General features: G+C 38.9%; 1 protein-coding gene across 1 annotated transcript in view; it reads left to right on the top strand.

Annotated features, from left to right (window-relative positions):
- The window catches only part of LMBRD1 (LMBR1 domain containing 1), a 2,226,796-nt gene that overhangs the window by 1,002,613 nt on the left and 1,196,275 nt on the right, over nt 1-27,908 (top strand). Inside the window, exon 6 of the mRNA XM_044063893.1 lies at nt 19,768-19,856. Within this exon, the coding sequence (XP_043919828.1) occupies nt 19,768-19,856 (89 nt within the window). The remainder of the gene's footprint in view (nt 1-19,767; nt 19,857-27,908) is intronic.

Here is a 27,908-nt window from a genome sequence, read left to right as displayed (position 1 = left end):
ATGTAGGGCGCAGCCCGGGACACTGTTTGGTCCCATTGATACTGTGTTTTTGCTTTGGAGAGGGCGGCTCTTACTTGAGCATCTGAGAAGTCAGGGGGGCAGCACTCTGCTGGGATAGATATTTGCCCTTTTGGTGGGGAAGAGGGGGGAGAAGTTTGCACTGAACCTGTCAGCTAGGATGTTGGCAATGTCTGTGGGTTCGGTGTATTTTTTGTCATTTTGGATTAATTCTGAGCATATCTGGTAATTACCACCCAGGTTCCTAACATAACTAAAGAAAGCCTTGTGATTATCCTTAGTGTCCTGTGCAATTTTTCTCTCGAAGCTAGCCTTAGACTATTTTATGAGTGCCCGTAGTTTTTTGCTAATACTGATCAGAGATGCCTTCCCTTTTTGGGATTTTGATCTATCATGTAGTAGCTTCCTCCTTCTATTGTATAGTTTGTTTATGGCTGGGGTCCACCAGACAGGACGCCTAACTTTGGAGGATTGGATCTTGGTTTTATTTGGGATTGCATGATCCATGCATTCCTGAAGTTGTTCATAGAATGCGTTTATAAAGGATTCTGTGGTCTGGGCCGTATTTTGCACAGGCCCGGGGGCTTTGAAGGATTCCACCTCGGTTTTGAGGAGTGTGAAATTTGCTTTAGAGAAGTTTTTCACTGTGGTTTTCTGGGCAGGGGCTGGGGTCAGGATGTGAATATCTAGTGAGATTAGTTTATGGTCTGATCTTACCAGTGAGGGATACACTTCTGGTCTGGAGCATAGAGTCCCCATGTTGGTGATGATCAGGTCCAGTATGTTTTCCCCTCTTGTGGGAGTGGTAACAAGTTGTTCCATAGCATTTGAGTTTATAAATTCTTGGTACCTTTGGGCTAGGGTGTTGGAGCTAGAGTAATGCTCCCAGTCTATGTTAGGGTAGTTGAACTCACCCAATATAATGGTGTTTGGAGAGACCTTCATATTTTCCAGTGTTCTCAGGAAGGCCGAGTGGGGTTCCTGGGTTTGGGAGGGTGGTCTGTAGCAGGCTATAAACTGGAAGGCAGTTTTACCCACTGTTAGTTGCACATGGATAGTCTCTGATGCTTTGTGCTGTGTCACCAACCTGGAGGTGTGGGTATCTTTGACGAATATTGATACTCCCCCCCTTTTGTGGTTCGGTCCATGTTTTGGGGCCGAAAAACATGGTATGAGGTATAACCTGGTAGTGCTGGGGTGCTCTCAGGAGCCTTGAACCAGGTTTCTGTTACTGCACAGATATCGATGTTCTCCATGCTAAGGAGAGTTTCGAGTGCGTGCATCTTGAGGTTTAGACTTCTGGCGTTGAGTCGCATTACTCTTAGTTTCTTATCCCTTGTGATACCTATGGAGTTGGGTTTGTCTTTTGAGCCTTGCCTAAAAAAGGCACTATGGTCGAGGCAAGAGCCTTTGCCAGTATCCGAAAGCCCAGGGGTGACAGGTGCAAGCCGTCCCTAGCGAAGCATCATGGCTTGTCGAGCATGTCATCCCAGGCAGACAGGCATTGGATCCCCTTTGAATGACACCAATACTTAAGCCAATTGTTGAAATTGATCATCTTGTCTTCATATTGTGGCATCATTCTTGGTGAGGGTAAGATGCTACTCAAGGTCAGGGTCATACCGGCCTGGGCTACATGCTCAGCGAGCTCCTCTATGTCTCTTTTCATGTAGTCCAGGGAGGTATGTCTCAGGTCATTCTCACCAGCATGGACAATGACTGAATCATATTTGTACTTGCCTTGGAGTGACCTGAGTGCTTGTGTTATGTGGCGGATCCTAGCGCCCGACAGGCAGTTCACCGTGACCTTCTCCTTGTTCAGCCTGGTGAGTGGGATGTCAGTGTGTCTGACGATAGTCACCTATTGCAAGTGTATTAGGTGTGTTGTTTAGCCTTAAGGGCTGTGACTGTTCGGCACACTGGCTTTGTGAGCTATGTGTTGCACGTGTTTTGTTTTGGGGTAGCGGTTGCTTGGGTGTCTGCTTTGGAGGTCTCTGCTGCTTAGGCAGATTTTTATTTAGAGCCTCCGAGTATGTTTTTGTGTGTTTATGTGTTTAGTTTGCTGTCATGGTAGGTCTATGTGAGACTGGAATTGTAGTGAGTGTGGTTTCCTTCTCCTCCTGACTGGTTACGCCAGTACTGAGTTGAGAGAGCTTAGCCTCCAGTTTGGCTATATGGTTGCATCTCTTACATGTGTTGGAATTTGTTGGGAGGAGGAGAGGGTTGTCTGTGTACATGAGGCAGTTGTAACATTGCCTCAAGATTCCCAGATTCACCAGCTGGACCGGAGAGGAGATTAACAACTGACCTTTGGACATGCTAGAATAATATTGGGAATTCCTTTATAATTGAAAAAAAGGGCCAATGGGGAACAAAGTACTCAAGGGGAGTTTGTGAGGGTGTAGTGCTTTTAATTTTTTAGTGCTGACTTATATAATTGCTTTAGTGAGCAAGTGCCAGTCTTTAGAGTGGGAATATGGTGTTTATTATGAGAACTAGATCAGTTCTAAGGGAAAAAGTGAAGAGCAGACTTTGTGGAGCCGAGAATGGTTTAAACCCAATTAAGTGGTGCTGCGCTATGCGCAAAACCGCTCTAAAGCGGGTTTTATACAGGGGGACTTGAAAAAGCTAAAAATTGGCCCAAAACGGCCAATAGACTACCAGATTCTTGTGCTTGGAACACTCTTCCAGGGATAGATAAGCTGCTCCAAGCTCCCCACTGCCACTGGTGAACAAAGAAGCCTCCCTTTATCCAAGAAAGGAAATGGGCAACACAGGAACTACCAGATTCTTGTGCTGGGAACACTCCTCCAGGGATAGATAGGCTGCTCCAAGCTCCCCACTGCCACTGGTGAACAAAGAAGCCTCCCTTTATCCAAGAAAGGAAATGGGGAACACAGGAACTTTCCAAAAGTCCAGAATACAGCAAATCCTGTATTTGGACTACTCTAGGTCAGGAAAGATGGGAAACAAGGATAATTTTTTTTTTCTTTTATGCAACAAACAGCAGAAAAATGCAATAAATATGTAACACAGGCTAGCGCACTTGAGTGTGTAGCCTCAACAGGTAAATGCAACAAACAGGACAAACTTTAAATTACAAGCGCAAAAGCACACTAAAGCTGGCTTTAAAGCAGGGGGTTAGAAAGAGATGGGAAATGGCCCAAAACGGCCAATAAGCTACAGGTCACTGGGCTGGAACCACTCCTCAAGGGACAGATAGGCAGCTCAGAGCTCCCCACTCTCACTGGTGAACAAAGAAGCTTCCTCCTATCCAAATAAGGATATGGGCAACACAGGAACTATGACACAGCCCGGAGATCAGCATTACCTGAAGACTGGACTATTCTAGTTCAGTAAAGGAGGGAAACAAGGATTTTTTTTTTCTACCAAGTAGCAGAAATTAGGTGCAGAAACACAGTAAATGCTTTAATTCGGCTAGAGCACTTGAGTGTGTAGCCTACCAGTTAAACTAAGCAAAAACAAACTTTAAAAGTGCAAAAAACTCAGAAATACAGGCAGGAATGCAATAAAACAACTTTGCAGAGCTTATTTAGTTAAAGAAACAAAGAAGTCTATATATACAGAAAAGCAGCTAAAACACACAAACACTTCAGATGCAGTGCACCCTAGAGCACTTGAGTTGTAGCAATATTAAGGCAATGACCTCCAAGATGGATGCACATTGAGTAACCGCTTAATTCTGGATCTCACAATGTGAAAATAGAAACTCCACAGAGAAGTCCAGTGGGACGTATGTGTTTCTGGGTACATTTCAGTAACTGGCTAGTAAGTGCACTGCCTGGATGCCAGAAGAAAAGAAATACAGAGGACCTGAAGGAAAGTCAGCAAGAAAAGGTTAGGAAAAACACTGACTGGGAAAAGTACTATAGCTGTTCAACACAATGCATTGCAAGCTCCAGACATGACTTCCAGTAGTAACGTAGAGGAAAGTGTAAGACCACTGCACACAGACCTGGTTAAAATAAACAAAGCACTGATGAAGTATATCAGCTCAAATAACAAAAGGTTGGAGAAAATGAAAAGCTTTAACAGATATTCCAGATGTCGAAATGAAGAAAAGGCTGGCTGAATATGAGACTGCTCAGATGCATCAAAAATAATAGAATTAGAGTACAGAGCATGTAGGGAAAACCTGAGATTTTCAGCTGTACTAGAGAAACTGGAAGGAATAGACTCTATTAATTTTATGAAAGCACAAATAAGCAACTGGAATGGTATTCCACAGCAGGAGCTGTTAATTGAAAGGGCACATTGCGTGTTTGCTCCAAACCTGTCTATGAGAAAGAAACCTATACCTTTAGTAGTAAAGATGCAATCCTACCAGCAGATGGAGTTAATTTTGACAAAACCTGTGGCAGAAGGACAAAGTGCTAAAAGTGAGAGACAGCAGAGTGATTGTGGAGAATGATTACTCGCTGTACACCAGGACGAAAAGGAGTACATTTATTCCACTATTCTAGGAATGTTGAGAAGCAGACCTGAGATTCAAACTGCTATACTCAGCTATCTTAAAAATATCCCTGGTGGAAGAAATCATTCTTTGGTAAAGAAAATGCTAAGGAGGAGTAAGTGAGCTGTGAAACAGAGATTCCGCTTGTTGTTCTAATAACAGAGACCACAAAGAGACTGTGCCAGTGAAACCTTTTCCAATCTTTCAATGGAAAATGCTAGAGAGAGCATGAGAGTTGACTAGAAGAGTTGAGAGTACATTGAAAATGAAGCAGAGACAGGATTTGGGAGATGGAAATGAATAAGAATAAAGCCATTATCTTGGAAATTGACAAATGTGGGAGTACAAAGCTATAATTATATTTGTGAATTCTGATGGAACAAGAAAATCTGGAAATATTGGACTTTTTTGGACTTGTGACAGTCTAAAGCATATGCCCTACTTCATGTCATTAATGTTCTAAAAGATACTTAGTGGAGGGGAAGAAGAGGGAGAAAGTTAACTATCAGTAAAACAAATTGTGTCTTAATAGTACTATTTTATAGTGTATGATTTTCTTTGCATGCTATAAAGTAGTTTTTCAGTTATTTTTTTAAGTGTAACTATTGTAAACAGGTGCTTCTTTTTTATCTCCTTCTTTCTTTCTCCTTATTCAGAAATGTAGGCACTGCAATGTAAAAAATATTCTGGTTAAAAGAGCATGACAAAAGAAAAAGTAATGTCTTTTCTCATTCTTGCATGGGGGAATGACTGGATTAAGGCCCTTTGCTTCATCTAGTAACACGTTTTAAGAGAAAGCGGCTAAATGAAAAAGAATATTGAATATTATAAGGCTTTTTTCTAGCAAATAAATGTATGCTTGGTAGCAGTTCTGTGTCTGGTACACCTGTCTCAATGGCGACAATCTGATCAAGAGAAATTGCCTGGGAGATGATGCTTTCTGAAAGCATTCATGTGTTTTCCCAGCTGGTAGAGCTATAAAGATAAGACAAAAACCAAAGAACACTAGGTAGAAACACATGCTGCTCCATGTGTCTTAACATGGATAACCTTCCTTTTAGGTTACTTCAAGTTTGTGAGTGTGGCAGTCAGTTTGGGATATTTGTTCCTATTAGGAGGGTAAATTTTCAATATTTGAAGATGTACATAGTTTTGTGTATTAGTATTAAGTGAATATGTTTTAGGGGTAATGGTGGTGTTTTTTTTGAGGATTTTCAGTGAAACAAAATGTTTTCTAAGATGTGACATATGCTGAAATGGATTTGGTAAGAAACAACTGTATGAAAGCTCAGCTTGCCAAAAACTGAAACTAGACATTTAACAAAAAAGCTGTTATACATAAAAGGTGGGGATAATAACTTTTTAGTACAGTGATGCTTTATGTAATGTTTTTAAATGTCAGTGGTCTCGCAGATGAATAGAAATAAAGAAACAGTAGTAAACTATATTAAAAATGTAGAGTGTGAATAGCTGTGCTACAGGAGACACACTTGGAAAGAACTGAATATGTGAATTTGATAAAGAAAGGTTTTTAGGATGGTTATTCAGCAGAATACCTGGAACAAATGTAAAGTGGAGTACTTCTATTAATTGCAAGAAGAGCTCCAATAGTGATAGAAGAGGAAAAAAAAAGATAATGGTAGATTTGTAGCACTAAGGGGCTACTGGCAAAGGAGGTGGATTACACTGGCATGTATTTATATTCCACCTAAAACTAAACAACTTATTTTCCTTTTCAAACCATCACCTCAAATCTTCCTTCTCTATCTCATCCCTAAACAATACAAATATTCTGGCCAAGCTGCACACTAAACTACTTGGCATACTCCTAGATGACTAAATTTGATACCCATATCAACAACTGCATCAAAAACCCACCAGAAAATGGGATTGCTATACAGAAAAAATACTTCCTTACACAAGAATCCAAAGTATCCCTTGCCCAGGCCTACCTCCTTACCACCTTACTTTATGCTGCCCCCTATTTTCACCAACCTCCAAAAAAATCTCCTAAACAAACTTGAACAAACTTATAATAAAATTGCTAGATTTTCCACAAATCTTCCCTATTGCTCACACCACTGCCTCTCTCTAAAAAAACTAAACTGGCTAGAGGTCATTAACCAACTCCTACTGCCTCAACTTCACATGACACACTCATCTTGCTACGACCCTTAGCTTGTCCCTCTTTAACAACTCTCTTCTCCCCATACATCTCCAACTATGAGTTTTGTAGCTCTGACCGACACCTACTCCATGTTTCAAAACCCAGTAAAACTTTAGGTAAAAGTCTTTATAGCCATTCAGTCTCCACATCTAGGAACAAGCTTCCTCTCTCCATCAGATCCCTCCCTAATTCACTCAACTTCAAACCTGCTCTAAAGGACTTCCTACGGAACTCCTCGCCCTGCACCTGTAAACACCCTACTTGAAATATTCCTCCTCCCCTACCCTCTTCTCCCATCTACCCACTGCCTCTCTTTCCTCTATCCTAACCCCCGCGCCTAAGGTTTCTACCTTCTTCTTCAGTAATCTATGCAACCAGCTTCATAAATACTCTGTAGTTCATCTTACAACTCTCACTATAGCCTGTCCTGAACTTAGCCTGCCTCTCCCCCAATTTTCCTAGACTCAACTCTATGCTACAATTAGAACCTGCCTGTCTGCTAGTCCTTCCTTTCCTCTTTCAACTTTTCCTTAACATTCAACTACATTTCAACTACATGTTGTTGTAAAATTTTTAATTGCACCTTTTTTAAGAATGTTTAATCATAATCTACAGTGGATATAAAACGTTTACACACCCCTGTTAAAATGCCAGGTTTTTGTGATATAGAAAATGAGACCACAATAAATCATTTCAAAACTTTTCCCACCTTTAATGTGCCCTATAAACCTGTACAATTCAATTGAAAAACAAATCTGTTAGGGGAAAATATAAAAAATGCACAATAAGCTGGTTGCAAAGTGTGCCACACCCTTAAACTAATACTTTGTTGAAGCACCCTTTGATTTAATTACAGCATTCGGTCTTCTTGGGTAGGAGTCTGATCAGCATGGCACATCTTGACTTGGCAATATTTGCCCAGTCTTCCTTGCAAAAGTGCTCCAAATCTGTCATTGTTAGGGCACCTCTTGTGCACAGCTCTCTTCAGGTTCACCCTACAGATTTTCTATTGGATTTAGGTCTGGGCTCTGGCTGGGCCATTCCAAAACTTTAATTTTCTTCTAGTGAAGCCATTCTTTTGTTGATTTGGATGTATGCTTGGGGTCATTGTCATGTTGTAAGGTGAAATTCCTCTTCATCTTCAGCTTTCTAGTAGACGCCTGAAGGTTTTGGGCCAAATGTGACTGGTATTTGGAACTGTTTATAATTCCCTCCACCTTAACTAAAGCCCCAGTTTCAGCTGAAGAAAAGCAACCCCAAAGCATGATACTGCCACCACCAAGCTTCACCATGGGTATGGTGTTCTTTTGGTGATGCAAAGTGTTGTTTTTGCGCCAAACATACCTTTTGGAATTGTGACTAAAAAGTTCAACCTTGGTCTCATTAGACCATAATACATTTTTCCACATGCTTTTGGGAGACTTGATGTATTGTTTTGCAAATTTTAGCTGGGCCTGTATAGTTATATGTGTAAGAAAAGGCTTCTGTCTTGCAACCCTACCCCATAACCCAGACATATGGAGAATATGGGAGACTGTTGTCAAATGTAGTACACAACCAGTACTTTACAGAAATTCTTGCAGCTCCTTCAGTGTTGCTTTAGGTCTCTTGGCAAACCCCTGACCAGTTTTCATCTTGTCTTTTCATCAGTTTTGGAGGGTCGACAAGTTCTTTGCAACGTCACTGTTGTCCCATATTTTCTCCACTTTTTAATGACCATCTTCACTGTGTTCTATGGTATATGCAATGCTGTGGAAAATTTTTTGTACCCTTCTCCTGACTGATGCCTTTCAACAATGAGATCCCTTTGATGCTTTGTAAGCTCTCTGTGAACCATGGCTTTTGCTATAGCAGGTAACTGAGTAAATGTCAGGAAAATTTACTAGGACAGCTGAACTTTATTTGGGGTTAATCAGAGTCTCTCTAATTGATGGCAGGCATGTACCCAAGAAGACTGAATTTGTAATTAAATCAAAAGGTGCTTCAACAAAGTATTAGTTTAAGGCTGTACACACTTATGCAACCAGCATATTGTACATTTTTTATTTTTTATATTTTTCCCCTAACAGATTTGTTTTTCAATTGAATTGTACAGGTTATAGGTCACATTAAAGGTGGGAAAAGTTTTGAAATGATTTATTTTGGTGTCATTTTTTTTTACATCGCAAAAACCTGGCATTTTAACAGGGGTGTGTCAACTTTTTATATCCACTGTATATCCTCACTTTTTGTTTTTGTCTATCTGTATTTTTTTCTCATTTTATACATATGTAATTCACTTTTCATCAGTTTTGGAGGGTCGACAAGTTCTTTGCAACGTCACTGTTGTCCCATATTTTCTCCACTTTTTAATGACCATCTTCACTGTGTTCTATGGTATATGCAATGCTGTGGAAAATTTTTTGTACCCTTCTCCTGACTGATGCCTTTCAACAATGAGATCCCTTTGATGCTTTGTAAGCTCTCTGTGAACCATGGCTTTTGCTATAGCAGGTAACTGAGTAAATGTCAGGAAAATTTACTAGGACAGCTGAACTTTATTTGGGGTTAATCAGAGTCTCTCTAATTGATGGCAGGCATGTACCCAAGAAGACTGAATTTGTAATTAAATCAAAAGGTGCTTCAACAAAGTATTAGTTTAAGGCTGTACACACTTATGCAACCAGCATATTGTACATTTTTTATTTTTTATATTTTTCCCCTAACAGATTTGTTTTTCAATTGAATTGTACAGGTTATAGGTCACATTAAAGGTGGGAAAAGTTTTGAAATGATTTATTTTGGTGTCATTTTTTTTTTTACATCGCAAAAACCTGGCATTTTAACAGGGGTGTGTCAACTTTTTATATCCACTGTATATCCTCACTTTTTGTTTTTGTCTATCTGTATTTTTTTCTCATTTTATACATATGTAATTCACTTTTATGACTAATTATAAACATTGTAACTTGGAGGTTTTCTCCTCAGGTCTCTGTTGAAAAAGGGCACTTGCCCAGCCAAACTAACCCAGTTAACAAATGGCAAATAAATAAATCAAATAAAAGTGCTATAATGGAGCTTAAGAAAATTCTGAGAAAAATAATCCGCTTTCATCAAGGAATTTTACTTAAAAGGTGGGGACTGGAATTTGATTTGCAACAATGAAGATGTGTTTGGGGGCCCAGAAGGGAAAGTATAGCAAATGAGGGTAGACACTTAATTCATGAAAATATTTGGCACTGAAGATTTGAATTCAGTACTAGAAGTCTGGAGTGAATTTACATATTATTCCCCAGGATACAAAAACTGGGCTAGGCTAGACAGAATTTACATTTCACAGGAACATGTGCACTTAACTATTTCAGTTTGTGCCAATAATAACTAAAATAAAATCACAGGATAATGAAATAAAAATGAAACACTGGTGATATCCCATCTATCTGTTGAACAGAGAGGAATTTAAGGAATAGATAGTTGCAATTATTCTGGTGCTTTTAGGGAAGATAGAAATTTTTTTCTGAAAATATAGCTAGGGAGTGGAATATAGCTAGGGAGTGGGATAAAATTAAAGTGGAGTTTAAAAATAAGGTGGAAGTAAAAGAAATTGAGGTATGGTTAAGTAACAAGAATTATTTAGAAGGACTGACAAATGTTACAGTGTTGCAGAGTAGTGGGAATCTCACAGAACAAGAGGAGGGGCAATTTCAGAATGATAAACAGAAAATAAGGGATTACCTCAGTAAGTTTATTAAGATTGCTGTTAAACTGTTTTTGATAATAACTCTAGAGTACAAAATATATTAGCACAATGACCCAGGCAACAGAAAGAAAGGGCCATCACCAAGCTTAGGGAGGCTATAACAAGGAAGATAGCAATATATCCTATAGAGGTATTGGAATTATTTCGGAAATTCTATTAAAGTTTGTATAAAGCAGAAAAATATGGAAATCAAGAAAAGGTGCAAATGGAAATGTTTATGGAGAAATTAAATATGCCAAAGTTAGAGGTAGATTAGGCTCAGTTACTAACAGCTAGGATAGGAGAGGATGGTGTTCTTGTGGAAGTTTGGAAGCTAGGAGGGAAAAAACTGATAAAGATTTGGAAGGCTTCGTTTAACAGTATTTTGAGAGGAGGAGAAGTACCAACATCCTGGAAAAAAGCTGTGGTAGCTATAATACCTAAAGAGGGTAAAGATCCATCAGATCCAGCTTTATACAGCCCCATTTCAACTAAATCTTGATAAGTGTTTGTCTATAATGGCTAAAAGATTGGCAGAAGTGATGCCAAAATTGATAGATATGGATCAATGTGGATTTGTGGAGAGGTGGCAAAAATTTGACAACATTAACAGACATTTATGATCCAGAGGAAAGCAGAATGTAAGAAAGTACCACTGTTGTTGGGTCTTGATGCAGAGAAGGCATTTGACAGAGTAAGCTGGTGCTTTATGAGCAGGGCAATGGAATCATTTGCATTCCCTGATAAAATTGTAAGGTTGATTAGAGGCTATATAGGATCAGAGATGAAATTAAAGTAGCAGGTTTTTCCCGATAATTTCTGCTTGAGCAAAAGAACCAGGCAGGGGTGTCCTCTTTTCCTTTTTTTATTTGCATTCTATTTAGAACCATTGGCAAAGAAGATAAGGGACTCAGAAATCAGGGATGTAATTGGTATGGTAGTCAAGAAAAGCTGGCTGTATTTGCAGATGATATTATTTTATACCAGAGAGATCCAGAAAAGTACATTACAGTGTTGTGGAACATTTTGATGGTTTTATATCATTTCAAGATACAAAATAAATGAAGCTAAAACAAAGGCAATAACAGTAAATTATGTACCCCGATACAAATTGGTTCAGCAATATCCATATTTATGGAGACATGATAAAATGAAGTATTTAGTGTGAGTATTGATTAAAAATGATTCTGGTGAGGCAGTTAAGGATATGTGGAAAGAGACTAAACAAAAGATAATACAGAAACTTGAGAACTTGGAAGCTACGTTATATGGATATGGATATGGATAGTAAGATACAAGCAGTTAAACTTTTAGTCCTTTTAAGTCTTACACACAGGTCAGGAATATTTTCATCAACCAGAGGAGAAGCTCTGGATAGTAATAAAAGAGCTGAATAATGTTATGTGGGAGGGGAAGACAGCAAGAGTTGAGTGGGATAAGCTGACTCTTCTAGCAGAACAAGGCAAATTGGGATTACCAGATATGAAGGGGTATTTCAGAGCTACACAGTTAAACCTATAATTCAAAGTGGAAAGGAATGATGACTAAACAGAGGGGAAGCTCAAGAAACAAGGAGGGACTGGGATTTTGGATGCAGACCTTTAAGAAGAATATTGATAAAGTAGCAGAGAAAGTATTCTAAGAACTAAGTCATCACAGGAATGGAGAAAGGAGATTCTGCTGATAAGGATGACTGAAATTAGAAATGCAGACAATAGGCAAGAGGGGGGCTGGAATTTATTGGAGAAAACTGGCAAATGAACCAACGTATTAGGAGCAAATAACTAGAGAGAGAAAGGTAATAGAATGGGAAGATGCCAACAATTTATTTGGACTGCAGGTTAGAGATCACCTTTCCTGTTAAGGATTGACATCAGAGTAGAGGCAAAGAAAGAAATAGTGGGGTCTTAAATGAAAGACCAGCACTGGTAGAGCTTTTAGTAGAATCTACAATAGAAGCTGATGTTAAAAAAAATGAATAATTTAGTAGAGCATTTAAAATATTGCATGACAACTTTAAAAATTAATCAGAGGAGGTCAGAAAGGATTGGGAAGATAGACTGGATAAGCAATATTCAAAGTAACAATGGGGGGATATATGTTTGTCTCCATGCAACAAAATGTAGAAGATTTAAGATTTTTGCTTGGAAATGTTTACATAGAAAATACCCCTACTAGGCTCCAGAGAATTTTTCTTGGGGTAGATGGCAAATATTAGAGGTGTGATGAGGAAGCAAGAGGTAATTGGGAACATATTTTGTGGAATGAGTTGGCAGAGTTTAAGGATTCTCTGCAGACTACTCTTTCAGAGATGCTGGGTGAGCATATTGGTGTAACTAGGAAAATGATTTTTCTGAGCTATGATACAGAATCGGAATTGCCTAGATGTAATAAGGCGTTGTTGAAGCTAATTATATGGTGGCTGCTAAAATAGCAATTACTGTAAAATAGAAATCAATGTCTAAACTAATTGTACTAGTAGTGAATATGGGTCTATATTAAAAACACGAATGTTTACTTACCCGAACACCTAAACACTGACACATATTCCGCAAACTGCAAATATACCGAACGCCCTAAATCACGAAATTCAAAAACTCGAAATGTCATAGTTGTCCCATCCTACCGCCCACTACATACTTACCTACACAAGCAAACTAAATAAACCACATACATACACTAACCAAAACCCTACTTCTAAACCTAAACTAAACCCTACACTAAATCTTGCATATACCACCATTTATGCACTTAACTTAACCCGCAACCTAACCCTATGGTTCGTAACTATCGCACACTTACCTTAAAAAGCTATATCCAAACAAACTAAATAATCCACACACATACACTTAATAAAACCCTATTTCTAACCCTACACTGTCTGATATACATTACCATCTATGCATTTGCCTTAATCTGCACCCTAACTCTGAGGTCCGTACCTATCGCACACTTACCTTGCAGAGCTATACCACAGAAGGGCCAACCATGACGATTCAACGTTTTGGATTTTGCGCTTTAGGACGTTGATGTTTTAGCAGTTCGATGAAGACGTGTCGGCGTTTAGGTATTCGGGTAAGTAAATGTTCATGTTTTTAATTTAGACCTGTGAATATAGTAACAGAGATAAAACAACTGGAATGGGGATCTTTAGAAAAGGGTAGGAGCAAGTTTCCTAGGAAAACATGAAATTGAGTAAACAATGCATACATGGAGGAATGAGGTTTAAAAGAAGGTAGGATTTGAATGAGCTATGTAATGTTTGACTGACAGTAATTGGGTAGATTATAAGTGATGTATATTGTTTGCAACTAGAATTGTGTCAGTATGGTTTGTGATGTAAAATGTTTGCAACCAAGATTGTGTCAATATGGTTTGTTTTCATTTGTATAAATTTATGATTGCTTAGGTCATAAGTGATAATTTAATAAAGATGTTTCTTGTTTAAGAAAAATTGGAAACAATGCTAGTGTATTTTGATGAGAATTGGCAAGTAGTGTTAAAGAAGTAAGAGCTGCTCTGAGAATACAAATAAAAAATAGGTCTCAGGAGCTATGCAAGATGCTGTGACTCACACTAATGGCATTCTGTTTACATAGAAGTTAAACAATACATGTCTTTCTGTTTAGCATGTTTGTGTCTTTCAGCTTTTCCCGGTTAGGGGTCGCCACAGCGGAACTCCGGTCCGCTAATGATTGGCAGTAGAGTTTTACGTGCTGGTTTGCCGGGCCTAATGCACAGCCTTCAACGAAGGAATGCCCGTTCACGGATGTCGCCACACAGAAGACGCTCTAGCTGAGAATCGAATGGGCAACGTCAAACTGTGAGGCGACAATGCTACCGCAGCATGTCTTTCTGTTTGGCATGATTGGTATAAATGGGGCTTAAAGTGGATTCTGGGAAAAACCTCCAGGATCACTTTACAGCAGCTGGTCCATTGTTTTTTTTTTTTTTTTTTTCAAACATAACCACTTAGTGATTCTAATACATTAGAAAACAAATATGAAGTTATATGAAATAACTGAGATGTAGTGGCATCCAAATTTATTTTTAGTTTTTGTTGACCAGAGGAGACCTGAGGTAGCATTCATACTAACTACAGAGAATTTGGTCTGTAAACAGGGGAACTTCTCTGCTGTTCTTGGTAAGTGATTTGTGATGTTTTGCATCTACCTGGCCTGCCATTAACTGAGGCATATGGGGCCTTGGTTTAACATCTCTTCCAAAGGAAGTGCAGATGCCCCCTTATGCTGCGCTGCAGTGTCAGTATTGGAAAACTAATCCAAGTACTTGGTGTGAGAATAGAACCCACTACCTTCTGCACCAGAGGTGTCTGTGCCACCTGTTAAGCTACTGAGACTGCAGAAAAATGTATAATAGTTTTCAAGTCCCCTCTAAAGAAAAAGGATTGAGAATGACAAAAAGTGTACCAAGCAATTGTGGTAACACCTATTAAACTAATTTGGATCTGAATATTTTGGGGTAGCATCATGTCGGTTAACTTACTTGCTCAAGAATTCTGGATAAAGCCAAATTAATTGCTGACAAAAATGGACACATTTTGAGTATTATTTGTGCATTTGTTAAACAGGAAAACCCAATGGAGAAAGTGTTCTTATCAGGGGTTACCGAGGGCCACTATCTGGTTAAGTGACTTGCTCAAAGTAGCAAAGGATTCAAACCCCGTAGCTTTGTCTATAGGAAACAGCTTGCTAACATAAGTGCCAGACAACACCAAATCACTTAAAGTGATAGAACAATAAATGTTGCATAGACATAACATTCTTTTGAGTATTAAAAAGTATGAAACTCGCTGACTGGCATTATTGTCTGATATTAATCCGTAGTAACTTATCAGAAAAAGGTTAACAAGGTACAAGGCATAAATATGAGGCAAAATCAGTGATGTTCTGCAAAAGCAGTGACAGATAAGAGGCAAATTATTCTAATTCACTTAAAAAGTGAACAGAACGCAGGTTTTGAATCAACATGCACTTTTTGAACATTTAACAATAAAACTATGAACTCTACATCTAGCACTTATGCCTGACTGTAAACCTTAGTGATTTTAACTCCGTGATTTTTCAGAAAATGAAAACACACATGAAGGTCTTGCAGTTAATGTAGCGGATTAAGAGACTGATCTCTTAGTTGCTTCCTGTAATAAAGGGTACAGTATTTAATGTTTTTTTTCTACCTCCGTTTGCCTTTTGTGTAACTTTGAGCAGGTCTGATAACCAGACAGTGTTCTGTGGTTGCTTCTTTGCCTGGTTTAAAAGATAAAAAAAAAGTGTTTTCTGATCAGTAAAAGCAGAGCTGGATTGTGATCAAATGGGGCCCTGAGCAGGGCAATGGACCAGACCCCCCCAGCAGCCTTATCAATAACATCCCTTTACTTCTCTCCCCAGATAGGACAAAACACAAATTTGTCAGTGTACATACTATGCACTTTTAAAATGATCACAGCGATTTCGATTTAATTTAAAATTTTTATTAAAAATCAGTAGAAACATTGAGAGTTGCATTCGATGGACAAAATGCTGTCACACTAAAACAGTGTGAACAACAGTAGATTTATCTTTCTCTTTGAAACTTACATTTATTGAAAATGCATTTGGCAGTGCGTTAAACTACAATGGCCATCCAGGGATTCATAGTGAAATAGCAAAGTGTGAAACACTAATTAGGAGCTATATTGGAAGGTGCATGAATTCAAAAAAACAAATGTGCAATGAATTTGCTAACAGCTTGGGGTAGTCTACTGAACACAAGTGTCTCTTTTTCAGGGGGAGACTAGGAGTACTTTCTGGTGAAGTGAATCTTTCATACTCACCCTAGACAGATAAAGGTTGATAGAATTGAAAGCTGCTCATTAATTAACAGCGTATAGCCTTAATTCATCTGGACTAAATACCCCAGTGCCCCCTTGTAGGTCTGCCCCTGTCCATCTGGGAGATGAGATACTGTGTAGATTGGAAGAGAGTATAGCAAGAGTAGAAGGGTAAACAAGGGGACAGAACAGTAGCCCTTTATGCATATACTTTGAACCAAGAAATATCCTGTTATTTAGGGCAAACAAAGGCAGAGTGAAGACTTTTAGAACACTTGTAATGAAGTTAGCATATTGCCACGTTTTGGGTGATCATTTAGGACTAGATAAGACAAAAGGTATGATTTTAGCTAGATTTTAATGGCCTTGTTTTTATGAAGGGCATAGAAAATTTGTCTGCAGCTTGCTCAGAATGTCATAGTGCAGAGTCCAGTCCAGAGTGTAATCCACGTGATACTTTTTCCTATCATGGAAGTCCCATTAGAATGAATAGCAATAGGCATTGTTGTGCACTTGTAAAATTAAGTAAAGACAGTCAGTATATCCTTGTAGTCATTGATAATGCATCAAGATTTCTGGAGGCAGTACCCAAAAAAGAGTTAATGCAAAGTCCATAACAGACGTTAGTATTTTTTGTTTTCTGGAATAGGAATTCCCTGAGAAAGTCTTTTTGACCAAGGCACCACATTTATATTCAGAGCAGTGAATGAATTCTGTCATTTTTTAAAAGTGAAACCAGTTTTAATAAATCTTTTGAGAAATTTTGAACCAACTTCTTCCGTATCCGCTCTTTGATGTAAATGAGGTACCCCAAACCACAACTGGATTTACACCATCTGGACTGCTATGTGACAGGCACCCCAAGGCTTGTTTGGTATAAGAAAAGAAACCTGGGAGCTTTAAAAGTTTGAAAAATCATTTTACAGACCAGCCGGGACAGATTATAAGAACTATACAAACGTACAGAAATGGGACACACAACAGAGAGAATATAACAATTACTCGCCTCTCAGATTTCTGACTAGGGGATGAAGTACTTTGGTTAGTACCCACTTACAAAGGGACAGAAATCTTATGAAATTGTAGAAAAAAAACAGGTGAACTAAATTGTAGAATGAGGCAGCTAGGAGGAAGGAAACCAAAACAGGTAAACCACATAAATTCTCTGGAACCTTGGGGAGGAACTGAATTTTCTGTACTGACTTCTGCTCAGAGGAAGTTAGGTCCCCACAGCATGCTCTGAAGTCAAAATAGTTTAGATATTATTGTTGCAGAAATAAAAAGTAATATTTCTACCCTTGAATAAAGACACATTTTCAGTTATTTGGCAGAAATAGCTCAATTCAATGCAACATAGAAATGGTTTTCATTGAGAAAGTACATTTGAATCTATAACAAATATTGGGATCCCAACATCAAGCAATTAAGGGAACGGGAAAGGCATAGCTCAGGTGTAGGTGTCCTAGAAGAATACCAAAGTGAGTGCAATAGCCCCATTGCCTGATGGATCTGGAATGTTTTGCAGTGATGTCACACATTTCTAAATTCAATTCATACCCTATGTCCCGAGTAGACAACCTGATTGAAGAATTGGACAAGTCAATGTTTTTTGCCCACATTGGACCTAACCAAGGGCTGTTGGCAAATTCAGTAGTTCCAAAATTTAAAGAAGACATGACATTGTCCAGACTAGATGCACAGTTACATTTTAAAGTCCTGCTTTTTGGTCTGAATGGTACACCTGGTTCATTCCAAAGACGGACAAAATTCTCCATACCTGATATGCAGCAGCCTACCTAGATGTTGTTGTAACATTTTCTGAAGAGTGGAAAGGCTATGTCCCTCGGGTTCAAACTGTTTTCAATTCTCTGCATCCAGCTGGGATGACTTAACAAAGCTAAGTGTAAATTAAGCATGGCAAAAAATGTAGTAAGCCAAAGGACAGAGAAGCCAGAGGCTGAGAAAACTCAAGTAGAAAATTGGCCCATTACAAACACTGAAAGGCTTGACTAGCTTTTATTGTAAATTTATTCCTAAGTTTGCTACCATTTCTTGGCCCCTGTCAAATTTCGAAGTGTAAGACTTATTTGAAGGTCAAGTTGATGTTACAGAGCAGGCTGCTGGACAGCGAAAAGATATGCATTATGCAGAATCAGTATTGATGGCTCAAGATTTTTCTAAGTAATTCGTAGTATGCACAGATGCCTCCAAGGCAGGCATGGGTGCAGTCTTCTCTCAGGATGTTCACTGCCATCTAAGCCCCATCTATTATGTCAGTAAAAACTCAGCATTGAAGTTATTCAGCTATATGTAGATATCTTGTCAAAAACTAGGTTCAAACCACCCCGAAGTAGTCTGTTGAATAGGAAGTTTGTCATCTAGTTAGGTTAGGAGTTTTGTACAGTTTTTCTGTTTGCCATCATAGCTGCAATCCTGTGAGCCTTATATCCATATCTGGCCACAGATTAGTATCTTTTGGTGCATTACACTGAGTAGTAGTAGAAGCAACATTTTTATGGCATCACGCAAAATAAGTCTTCCTCTTTGTTGGTCGTCTTGTAACATCTTGAAATATGCCTTTGTAGAGAGTTAATTTCTGTATCTGTTTCCATGTTTTTGCAACAATGTTGTAGGTTCATATTGCAGTACTTTGTATTGCCTCATCATAGCATTTCATTTTTCATGTTTTAAATGATCATTTTTTTCAGTGTTGAAGGGACTTCAAAATATGAGTACAAGTAAAAGTGGTATGGGAGATGTTGGGATCCTTGCCCCTTTTTCATTAGTGTATACATTTTGCATTGCAAGAAACTCCTGAGCGAGTATACACATGTTTATATCGTGTATTCAGTAATTAGTTTTTTGCAGTCAGGACAGAGGAATTGTGTTTAGAAATATTGCTTTTCATGGTATCATAATACAACTATTTAACCATACCATATATTTAAAAAAATCTTTCTCAAATTAGCTGCAACATGTGTTCTGAAAAGTAAAACTGCTGTTAGAAGACAGCTTAGCATGTACACTGGTGTTTGAACATTTATTTTCAACTGTCAGTTGATCCCACCCCAATATTGCTCCACCCTTGCAGCTCATTTGCATTTGCCATGCATTTAAATGTTACTGTTGAGCATTACATTACATGCTGTTGTCCTCTGCCTTTTATATTTTATTTGGTATCTTTGCAGTATTTGCACAGACAATTTTTTTGCATTTATTCTATGACTTTATTTGTTGTATAGCTAGGTCATAGCTGAAAAAGAGCCCCTGTGTCCAGTCTGCTTACCTTTTAATTAAGTAAATAAAAATATGAGTTGCACTTGTCAAAACGAATTTCATAACATTGACCATTTTCTTGCTGCTAACATTTTACTTTGTAGTAGTATATGTAGTGGATGGGACTTCAATTTATGATAGAGGGCTGCTAGCCCAGACTATAGTTGTAGTAAAGGGGGCATAGTTTTAACCCACTTGCTTTGTAGTCCAGATAAAAATGCATATTTGTAACAGACTGAGAATTAAATATTTTCATCTTTTAAACGGGTGCCTTCTTTTTACAGAGCATTTGTTCCTTTGGATGTACCAACCAGTAAAAATTCCACTGAGTGGGAGAAAATGAAGTCTTTGTTTCAAGAACTTGGAAGTAGCCGTAAGTCAAGGAGCATTCTTACAACATTTTATTTTGTTGTGTTTTAAATTGCTGAGTAGCACTGCTAGGGCAGAATATTTAAGATGCTTTTCTATGAAACAGTGTAATTGTATTAATACCTGTAGAAATCTGAACATGCCATTTCTTGGTTAACCTATTTTTAGGCAAGTGAACTTGATCAAGTGGAGGGCACCTTTTCAGCCATAACCAATAACAGCAATAAACAAACATAATAGATCAAGCATATAGAAACAGCCAATATCAGACATGATACTTTTCAGACCAGTGAACTTGTACATAAAAAGATTCAGCAGTAGCATGCAACAAATGTTCATGCAGTAAAATTATTTCTGCCTACAGTAAGGACTGTAAGCCAACGACTGGTCAGAAACCGGCCGTTTTACTTGTGAAAGAAGGGCTGTAGCAAAGATTTCACTGCTTACCCATGTGTAGCAGTTGAACTTTGCAACCTACAGTGAGTATATTTTTAATTGTGGAGAAAAACTGCTGTTTGGCTCTTATTGAATTTCAAGTTTTTGAGCAAAAGCAAGAAACTGTTTTTTCAATGCATTCAGGTGAGTATTTGGGAGTTGTAATGAAAAGAACTGAAGGGGAAGATGTGGAAACACTGTTTTACCATTCTGACTTTTTTGGACCTCAAATTATGACTAAACTGAACAGTGAAAAGAGGGGTACATTTCTTACAGCTGTTGGCATGAAGTTTACAGCACTATGTCACCCCTTCTACCAGATTCAGAAAAGGCCACATCAGTGGTTCACACATGGTGTATAGCAACAGATCTTTCAACAGACAGCACAGATGCTGTGAGTGTAGTGGTGGGTCCCATGATGGACTTCCTCCAAATTAAAGAAATTCTTAGTTATTCATTAACTTTTTGCAGCTGTCACATGAGGTGACTCTCCTGACAAGCCTCACCAGGACCCACATTTATTTATTAATTTATGTCATTTTATTTATCCTTTGATTGGGTTAACACTTCTAGGCCAGTAGCCTGTTTTGGGAGGAGGGGACCCAAGGGGTGATAGAATGTCCAGGGGAAATTTGGCCAGGGCATGGGGGAACTTCTCCATCTTTTCTGATTACTTAATGGAGAATGACCCAGGAACTATTACAGAGACTGTAGTTCCATCCATCACTGAGAGAGCAATTCTGCACAGAAATGATGTAGATGGTAGTATTCTGAATAAGTTATTATTTTACCAACTGAAGGACGTGATAACAAGGTATCTTAAATAATGATCTTAGAAGACACTAGACCTGAAAATGCTAGTTCATGGAGTATAGTAACAGAAACTTTCCGCTTGCAGACAAGACGTTTACAGCTTCTGTTTCTGGTCAGTAGGATAATAGTTTTTCCAGTCCTGCAGGGGAGAGAAGAGAGTGTTCAGGCAAGCCAGTGTTTCACTGAGAATGAAGAGGCACTCTTCTGCTGCAGCTGTGGAAAAGAGAATGGTGACTGAGACATTCAGCAATCCTGTTATTCACATTAGGACTAATGTTTGTTGTTTGTCTTTTGGCTTTTCCCGGTAAGGGGTCGCCACAGCATAACTCCGGTCCGCTAATGATTGGCAGTAGATTTTTATGAAATGCAGAGGTGCCAGCTCGACGCCCAACCTTCAACGAAGGCACGCTCATTTATGCACGCATGTCTTTCGAACGCTACCCAACCGCGGGGAGGACATGCAGACTCCACACAGAAGGCAGTCCCAAGCCAAGCCGAGAATCAAACAGGAGAACCTCTTGCTGTGAGGTAACGCTATCACCGTACTAATTGGTGCATACAGAGGGACACAATTATACAAAATTTTAATTAAAGGTGTTGTAGCCGTAATATGCTTTGATGCTGAAAGCCTTGCAGACTTTTTTAATCCCTTATAGGTTCATGGGTAGGTACTAGACTATCAGCTCAAGGGCCTACGTAAGCCTAGCCAACAAGGTTCTCTAGCTTACGCCACCCAAGAAAGTTATTTTCCTGTGCCACTGTCGAGCAGAGAAACAGAAGTGATCCCCAGGGTGTATTTCCCATTTCCCATCCACTCATCAAGATTTTTCTTGAAGAGTGCTAATGAAGAACTTTGCTTGACATAGATGGGTAGCCTGTTCTAGAGTATGGGAAGTCTCTGGGACAGGAATCTATTTCTCCAGCATGTCTTGTTTATTGTGGTGACAAGGTTTAGGTCCCTAAAGTGTGTAGCTTGGAGGGATTGGGATTTCTTTAGGGTGTAGCATGTCCAACAGCTCTGGGTTTGACATAGCTTTGTAGTCAGGCAGAGATCACCTTAGAGTAGATGATATGCTACAGAGTAAAGCTGGAGTTTTTGAGACGGTCAGTGTAGGGCATCTGTTTGAGGCCAATAATCCTCTTTGTGAGGTACTTCTGTGGCCTTTCCCGCTGCTGTATATGTCTTGTGAGGTACATTCTAAAAGGGGCATTGTACTCTATAATGGGTCTAATGAGTGTCGAGTAGAGGGGAACAATGACCTCTTTTTTCCTGGATGAGAACACTTTTATGATGAGGTGTGCCACGTAGAAGGACTTCCTGACTATTGTGGCGATGTGACTGTAAAAGGACATACTACTGCCCACCTGGGTCCCAAGGTCTATCACACATTCAGTGTTAAGTAGACTGCTGTCTATGTAGTAATTCATGGGTTTTGAGTTTTTACCAAAGGGGATGACAATGCACTTTTTGGAACTGAGCTTGAGGCCATGACTCTGACACCAGGCATCTGTCTCAGTGAGGCCCTTCTGTAGGATTTCCACATCATTTGGGGACTCAACTATGGCTCCTAGTTTGCAGTCATCTGCGAACCTCTTTAGCCAGAGGCCTTCTGTGTTAGCCTGTACTTCAGAGAAGTAGATACCAAACAGGAGAGGTCCCAAGACTGAACCCTGTGGTACTCCACTTGTCACTGGTTTGAGGTCAGATTTGGAGTGTGCAACTTTTACAGTGTGGGCTCTGTCAGTGAGCCAGTTGGCAACCCATCTTGTGACGTAGGGATTTATACCTAGTTTAGTGAGTTTAGCTGTAATTCCAGAATGGGGGATGGTGTTGAAAGCCTTGGCGAGGTCAAGATAGTCTGTGTGAACCATTTTACCCTCATCTACGGCTTTAATGACTGCCTCAAAGAAGTCAATCAGGTTCAGGAGGCATGATCTACCTTTCACAAACCCGAACTGGGTGGGATCCAGAGTTTGGAGGTTACCAATGTCTTTGTTCATGAGTTCCATGCTGATATGTTCCATGGCCTTGCAGACCAGGCTCGTCAGGCTAATAGGGCAGTAGTTTCCACGATCAGTGGTGGCCCCCCCCTTTGTGGAGTGGGATAACTGTTGCTGTACACCATTCAGTGGGCACAAAGCCTGATGTGAGGCTATGATTGAACATGGTGGGGAGCCAGTTCATTCTGAAGTTCGTGTAAAATGCAGCCTGGGATGTTGTCCAGTCCCATGGGTGCTGTGTTTTTGGCTTTAGAGAGTGCAGCTTTTACCTGCGTTGTTGTGATTACAGGGACACTGCATTCTTCCTGTATATACTTGGCCTGTAAGTATTTACGTACTTTTGCAGATTGTGAAAAAAGGAACCTTGTGTTAATGTCTGGCAGTGCAGAGTACTAAAGCTTCAACCTGCTAATGAGCTGATTTCTATGCCCAGAATACAGAGTTTGATTCCTTCCACATTCATTTTTTACTGTGCGAGTCTGAGCAAGTCACTGAATCAGAGAATGCTCCTGAGTCTTCTGTTCAGTGGGCTTACGCAGTCAAAAAATAAGTAAAATAAGCTAACAGAATACATAACTATTTCATTTCAGGCTTATATTTAAATCCAAAATGCCCATTTTCTTTGTAGTTCTGTACACTAGATGTTGAAATGGCTGGTATAGAGCATTATAGACTTGTAACTCTGTGTTTATGATAAATAAATCTGTTGATGAAAGTGGAATTTGGAAAGGAGAGTAGGAAGTGTGAGTTTATTTAAAAATTGTGAATAACGAATGCGCATTTAGCAAGTGTTGGGTGCATTTTTGGGGGCATAGTTAAACCCTGCAATGTGTAGGGCAGTCTAAAACCTGTTTATTTTTTGACAGAAGTCATAACATGCTATTTAAGAATGTGTGCTGAAATTTTGTGAGGGTCTGGAGTGTTTGATTGACTCTTCTTATAAACACCATGAATGCATGGAGGCAGGACAAACGTATGCTGGATTTTTTTCTCCGAACACGGAAGAGTCTGTATTAGTTAGCGAAAACAAGGAATGGCAGGGGGTGTGTAAAAGAGATTAAGGAATTGGAATGAGGTAGTGAAAAAGATGAAAGTTTACTACAGGGTCAAAGAGTGAGGGGGCACTATGTCTATGCAGTTAAAAGAAGCATATGTAGTAGAGATACTCAATACCTTTGGGGCTTTAGACTCTGAAGATTTGGGAGAAATAGATTAACTGTGGATGGGAGAGGGGTGGCTGAAGTGCATAAAGGAAAGGAGAAGAGCAAAGTGAAAGATGTCTAGTGTTTCTATATTAAACTGTAATGTTAGTAGCATTTTGGGGAGTTTAAGAAGGTTGGTTGTACTCATGTGGTGCAGACCTTGTATTATGATATTAGAATATTGATACACTGTCTTCCATAGTTTTAAATGATACAGGTTGAAAAGTTGTTGTGGGTTTGGTTGATTTAGTCTTCTGACATGGACACATGCCCAGAAGTCTTAGTATTATACAAATGACACAATGTTGTGGTCAAGAATGCTTTGCATGCTAAGCCAAGAGGAAGTCTAATAATGTGTTTGCTGTTGAGTAATACATATAGGTTGCTAATAATATATGCCAATGCATAGTATGAGAAGAGATGTGGGCTGTTTAGTAACTTGAAAAAAATATGTAAATGAATATGGTAATTATACTTTTCAGAGATCTGAACTGTGACGTGAGATATAGGTGTAAAAAAGATGTTAAGAGACATGAAGATATGTCAGGAAATGATGCAGTCTGGAGGTTTACAGGTAGTAAAGAATAGGGGATAGAAGTAATAGAAGTACAAAAGATGTGGCTTAGGACAGAAATTTTATTTTTTCAAACTTTCTGACAGAAGTAGAGGGCGGGGTAATAGGTTTACAGACCAATGACATTACAGGGAATATTTGGAACAGATGTGTGACTAAATTGGCATTACAAGGAATATTTGGAACAGATGTAACTAAATTGCAAATGGGGAAAGGATTTGAGACTTAGAATGGATGGACACTGAAGAGTGGCTAGAGAGGTAATGGACTCGGAGCAGAATAGACAGATGCAGAAAAGATGAGAGAGATGAAAGTAATGCATTATGTGAGGCACATTCCACTGTGAAGGATTTTTATAATGGTGCATAGTGGGTAGCGTTTAAACAAAATATATAAACCTGACTATTCAGGAATGAAAGGGAATGCTGAAAAGAAAAAAGGAGATGTGGTGATTTGATGTCAGATTATATACAATTGTTGGATAGAAGTAATGTACAAATATTTAAGACTGAGTAAACTGTTTTACATGCTGATGTGGAAGGAGTAAAAATTTCTTTGAAATCAAAAACATGCAGGGAAGAAACTGAGAAATTATGCTTTTCCTTGTCAAAATGCTGAAGAGAAGGGGAAAACCTTTTGTTATTGCCCAATAACGGGAAGGAACAGACCTCTCACATGGAACTTATTAGGGTTGTTTGTGAATATGTCACTTTTAAGTATATGAATGGTAACTCTTTTTGACCAAGAATGTGGACAGGTACATAGAGTAAGTAGGGAATTTAGGGAGGTTGTAGACAAAAATTACTGTAGAAGAGTTTAACCAAGAACTGAAAGCTAATATAGATAGTGTGCCAGGGGAAGTCGGGATAGAATATTGCTTTTATAAACATTTCACGGGTAGGCAGAAAAGGTTAGTGGTCACAATTATGAATAATCAGCTTGAGATCAGAATGTAGGGGGGGACATAAGTGGCAACATTTATGGTAAAAGGGAGTTAGGAAAGATCTATGGAATACGAAACCTGATTATAGGTTATTTGAGATGTTACAGAAAAGAATGAAAGGTAGGTACTGGGAAGGATTTGTGATTTCCTTACATGGTGTTCCTTCGCGAAAATTTCCAGTCAGTTACTAGGAAACACAAGTAAAATAATGAAAGGATATGCATTAGTTAGTTAGGGGATATGGGGTAGAGGAGTATATGGAATCTTTTTTTTTTTTTTTTTTTTTTTTTTTATAAAATGTAGTAGTTTTAAACAATTTGTAGGAAATGTTAGACAGGAAATATGGATTATGACATTCTGAAGTATGTCCATTCGGTTATTATGGCTGTAAAAGGATTGCTGCTACACCTAAGTTGGGTAAGCTGGTATTTTTTTGCCCCTGGTTCAGATGTAAGGAATAATGTGTAATAAGCAATTGATGCTCTTAAAAAAATGTGATTTTGGTTGTGGCAAAAGGGATCGGCTGGGGGAGAAATAGTTTTTCTTGCTACAGTGATTCTGTCCTATGTATGTAAATGTCTGCCTTTTTGAGATGTTTCCATTTTCTATACAGTATACAGTACTGTTACAACATAGTTTTTGTTGTGTAATAAGTTATGTTAATTAAGATCTGTAATCTTTTTTGATTATTGCCATTGGATCTTTTGCAACCGAGTGAGCTACCAACAAGTCGGGCAGATGGGAACTCTCTGTCATCCAATCAGAAGTACATCTCCTTGTAGAATACTGTAGTGTTAGTACTGGAAAATTAATCTAGGCACCTGGTCTAAGAATAGAACCTATAGACTTTGATCATCTAGCATCAAAGGCAGGCTTGCTATGTGCTGAACCACTGACATTGATATTCCCTCTAGTTAGTTGCTTGATTTCTCCAGTTCTAGTGATGGCCAAGGACGCATTTTAACCTGTGAGGGTTATTCAAATCTTTATTTCTGCCTTGAAGCCCAGTATCTGGTTTACATAAAGAAGAATATGGTTTTATTTTTTTCAGTTTAGGCCATGGGTAAAGGGTGGGCTCCTTTTATGGCTCCAGTTCCTGAAGCTGTAGACTAACCTTGTTTAGATTTTTGAATTTTGCTTGAGCTGTTCCTCTGTCAGCTTTCTTGCAAGGGTTTTAGAATTCTTCCTTCATGTTTCTGAAATCCAATTTGTAAAACTTTTCTTAGAGGTTCTTTTCTTATCAGACCGAAGTTTAGACAGCATGTTCAATCTTCATTTTACTCTGCAGATTCTCACTCCCTCTGCCCATCCTTTTTGAGTGAGCTTTCCTGACTTGAAATTTCTTTCTTCGAAAATCCTCTTCTTGGTAGCCATCACTTCAACAAGAAGAATATCTGAGCCTGAGACCCTGTGTAATAATCCACCATTTATGGTCTTTCACAAACCTCCGTTTATCTTGCAGACTAATCCCACTTTAATGTCCAGCATTGCTACAGAGACTAACTTAAATCATGCTACTACTCATCCAGTACTCTTTCAAAACTACTTAATAAAGGTGAGAATTTACTGCACTTTATCAGCATTTAGCCACAGTTATACTTCTACCAGTACAGAATAAGTCTTCAGAAAGTATTTACAATTCAGTGCTTTTTAACAAAAAGTTCAAAACTGTTTCAAAATTCACTTTGATAAGGTGGTTGTCTGAGTACATCAAATTTTATGACAAATGCAATAAGGTGTTGCCAGCTTAATTTACTATTTATTCCAACAGGGCTAGGTAAAATTCATTAGTGGTCAGCTGACAGCCCAAGCCTTTATCAGGTCTGCTGTCATATATATGTGAAGCTGTAGCTTGGGCTTCTTTCATTACTTTTGCAAGATACTGAGTGATGTAGTGGTGCAGCGGTTAACATTGTTGCCTCACAGCAAGAGGTTCTCCAGTTCGATTCTTGGCTGGGGTGCCTTCTGTGTGGAGCTTGCATGTCCTCCCTGTGTTCACGTGGATTTCCTCCGGGTGCTCTGGTTTCATCCCACATTCCAAAGACGTGCATCTGGAGCATTTCTCCCTGGGTCACCACTGAAAATGGG

This window comes from Protopterus annectens, chromosome 2.part2 (assembly GCF_019279795.1).
Source record: "Protopterus annectens isolate FY-2018-M chromosome 2.part2, PAN1.0, whole genome shotgun sequence".
Classification (NCBI taxonomy): domain Eukaryota; kingdom Metazoa; phylum Chordata; order Ceratodontiformes; family Protopteridae; genus Protopterus; species Protopterus annectens.
This window is presented reverse-complemented; position numbering and strand designations above follow the sequence as displayed.